The sequence below is a fragment of the Octopus bimaculoides genome, chromosome 15 (genome assembly GCF_001194135.2).
Source record: "Octopus bimaculoides isolate UCB-OBI-ISO-001 chromosome 15, ASM119413v2, whole genome shotgun sequence".
Taxonomy (NCBI): Eukaryota; Metazoa; Mollusca; class Cephalopoda; order Octopoda; family Octopodidae; genus Octopus; species Octopus bimaculoides.
The window spans coordinates 45,303,438-45,304,883 of NC_068995.1; the positions used below are offsets into that span (position 1 = coordinate 45,303,438).

A 1,446-nucleotide genomic window follows, 5' to 3' on the forward strand; every position below is an offset into this window, starting at 1 on the left:
CTTTTGATCGACACACCCCTACTTTTTTTTCCTTCCCCCTCCCAAAAAGAAAAGCTCTACATTGTATTTGTCCCATCTTTGTTGAGCCCTGTGTGGCTAATAAAAGAAATGTATTTATCTATCTATCTATCTATCTATCTATCTATCTATCTATCTATCTATCTGTCTGTCTGTCTGTCTGTCTGTCTGTCTGTCTGTCTGTCTGTCTGTCTATCAATCTATCTATCTATCACAAACACACTCTATTTCTCTCAATCTTTCTCTCTGCAGGTGTAAGACAACCCAAGAAAGTGTGTTTGGACACAAAAGCAAACTCAGTGGTCGACAATGAATACTGTACGTCGCTGGATGACATTCAGTTACCACAACCAAAGAATTGCTCCACGCAGAAATGTCCTCCACGGTATTATTATCATTATTATTATTATTATAATTATCATCATCATCATCATTATTGTTCAGACAGTGAACTGGTAGACTTGTTAGCCCGTCGGCTAAAATGCTTAGCGGCATTTCGCCCGTCGCTACATTCTGAGTTCGAATTCGAGGTCGATAAAATAAATACCAGTTTAGTACTAGAGTCGATGTAATCGACGTACCTACTGCCCTGAAATTGCTGGCCTTGTGCTAAAATTTGAATCCATTCTTATAAGTATTAAGGCGGTGAGCTGGCAAAATCGTATTAGTAGCATTATGTTCTGAGTTGAAATTATTCGCCGCAGTTGGATAATTCATCGTTTCGAGTCGATAAAATGAGTAGCAGTGGAACAATGGGGTAGATGTAATCGACTAGTCCTTCCTCCAAAATTTCAGGCCTTGTGCCTTTACTAGAAAGGATTATTATTATTATTATTATTATTATTATTATTATTATTATTATTATTATTATTATTAGTAGTAGTAGTAGTAGTAGTAGTAGTAGTAGTAGTAAGGCAGCAAGCTGGCAGAATCGCTAGCACGCCGGACAAAATGCTTAGAAGCATTTCGTCTGTCTTTACATTCTGAGTTCAAATTCTGCCGAGGTCGACTTTGCCTGTCATCCTTTCGGGGTCGATAAATCAAGTACCAGTGAAACGCTGGGGTCGATGTAATCGACTAGTCCCCCTCCACAAAATTTCAGGCCTTGTGTCTTTAGTAGAAAGGATTATCATTGTTATTAGCGTCAGTTGGGTAAGCCACGCTTGACACTGACTCTGTAATTTTTGTGAACAAAACAAACATAAATCACAGAGAACTGATGCATTCATTTTTGAAATTTATACCATCGTAGAAGACGGACTGGTGAGTTTGTTACTCATTTTTAGTGGACATCATTTCATTTTCTCTTTGTAATGAATTTTTTTGTTTTTCTCCTTCCATGGAGAAAACATCAGACGACACAGTAAAGCTTGTTTATGAGTGGGCGGAGAGAGAGAGAGAGAGAGAGAGAGAGAGAGAGAGAGAGAG

The 1,446-nt window shown here is 38.4% G+C and overlaps 1 protein-coding gene across 1 annotated transcript in view; it reads left to right on the forward strand.

Annotated features, from left to right (window-relative positions):
* Positions 1-1,446, forward strand: part of LOC106868395 (ADAMTS-like protein 1) — a 189,964-nt gene that overhangs the window by 149,381 nt on the left and 39,137 nt on the right. The window contains exon 5 of the mRNA XM_052973302.1: positions 271-403. Coding sequence (XP_052829262.1) covers positions 271-403 — 133 coding nt within the window. The remainder of the gene's footprint in view (positions 1-270; positions 404-1,446) is intronic.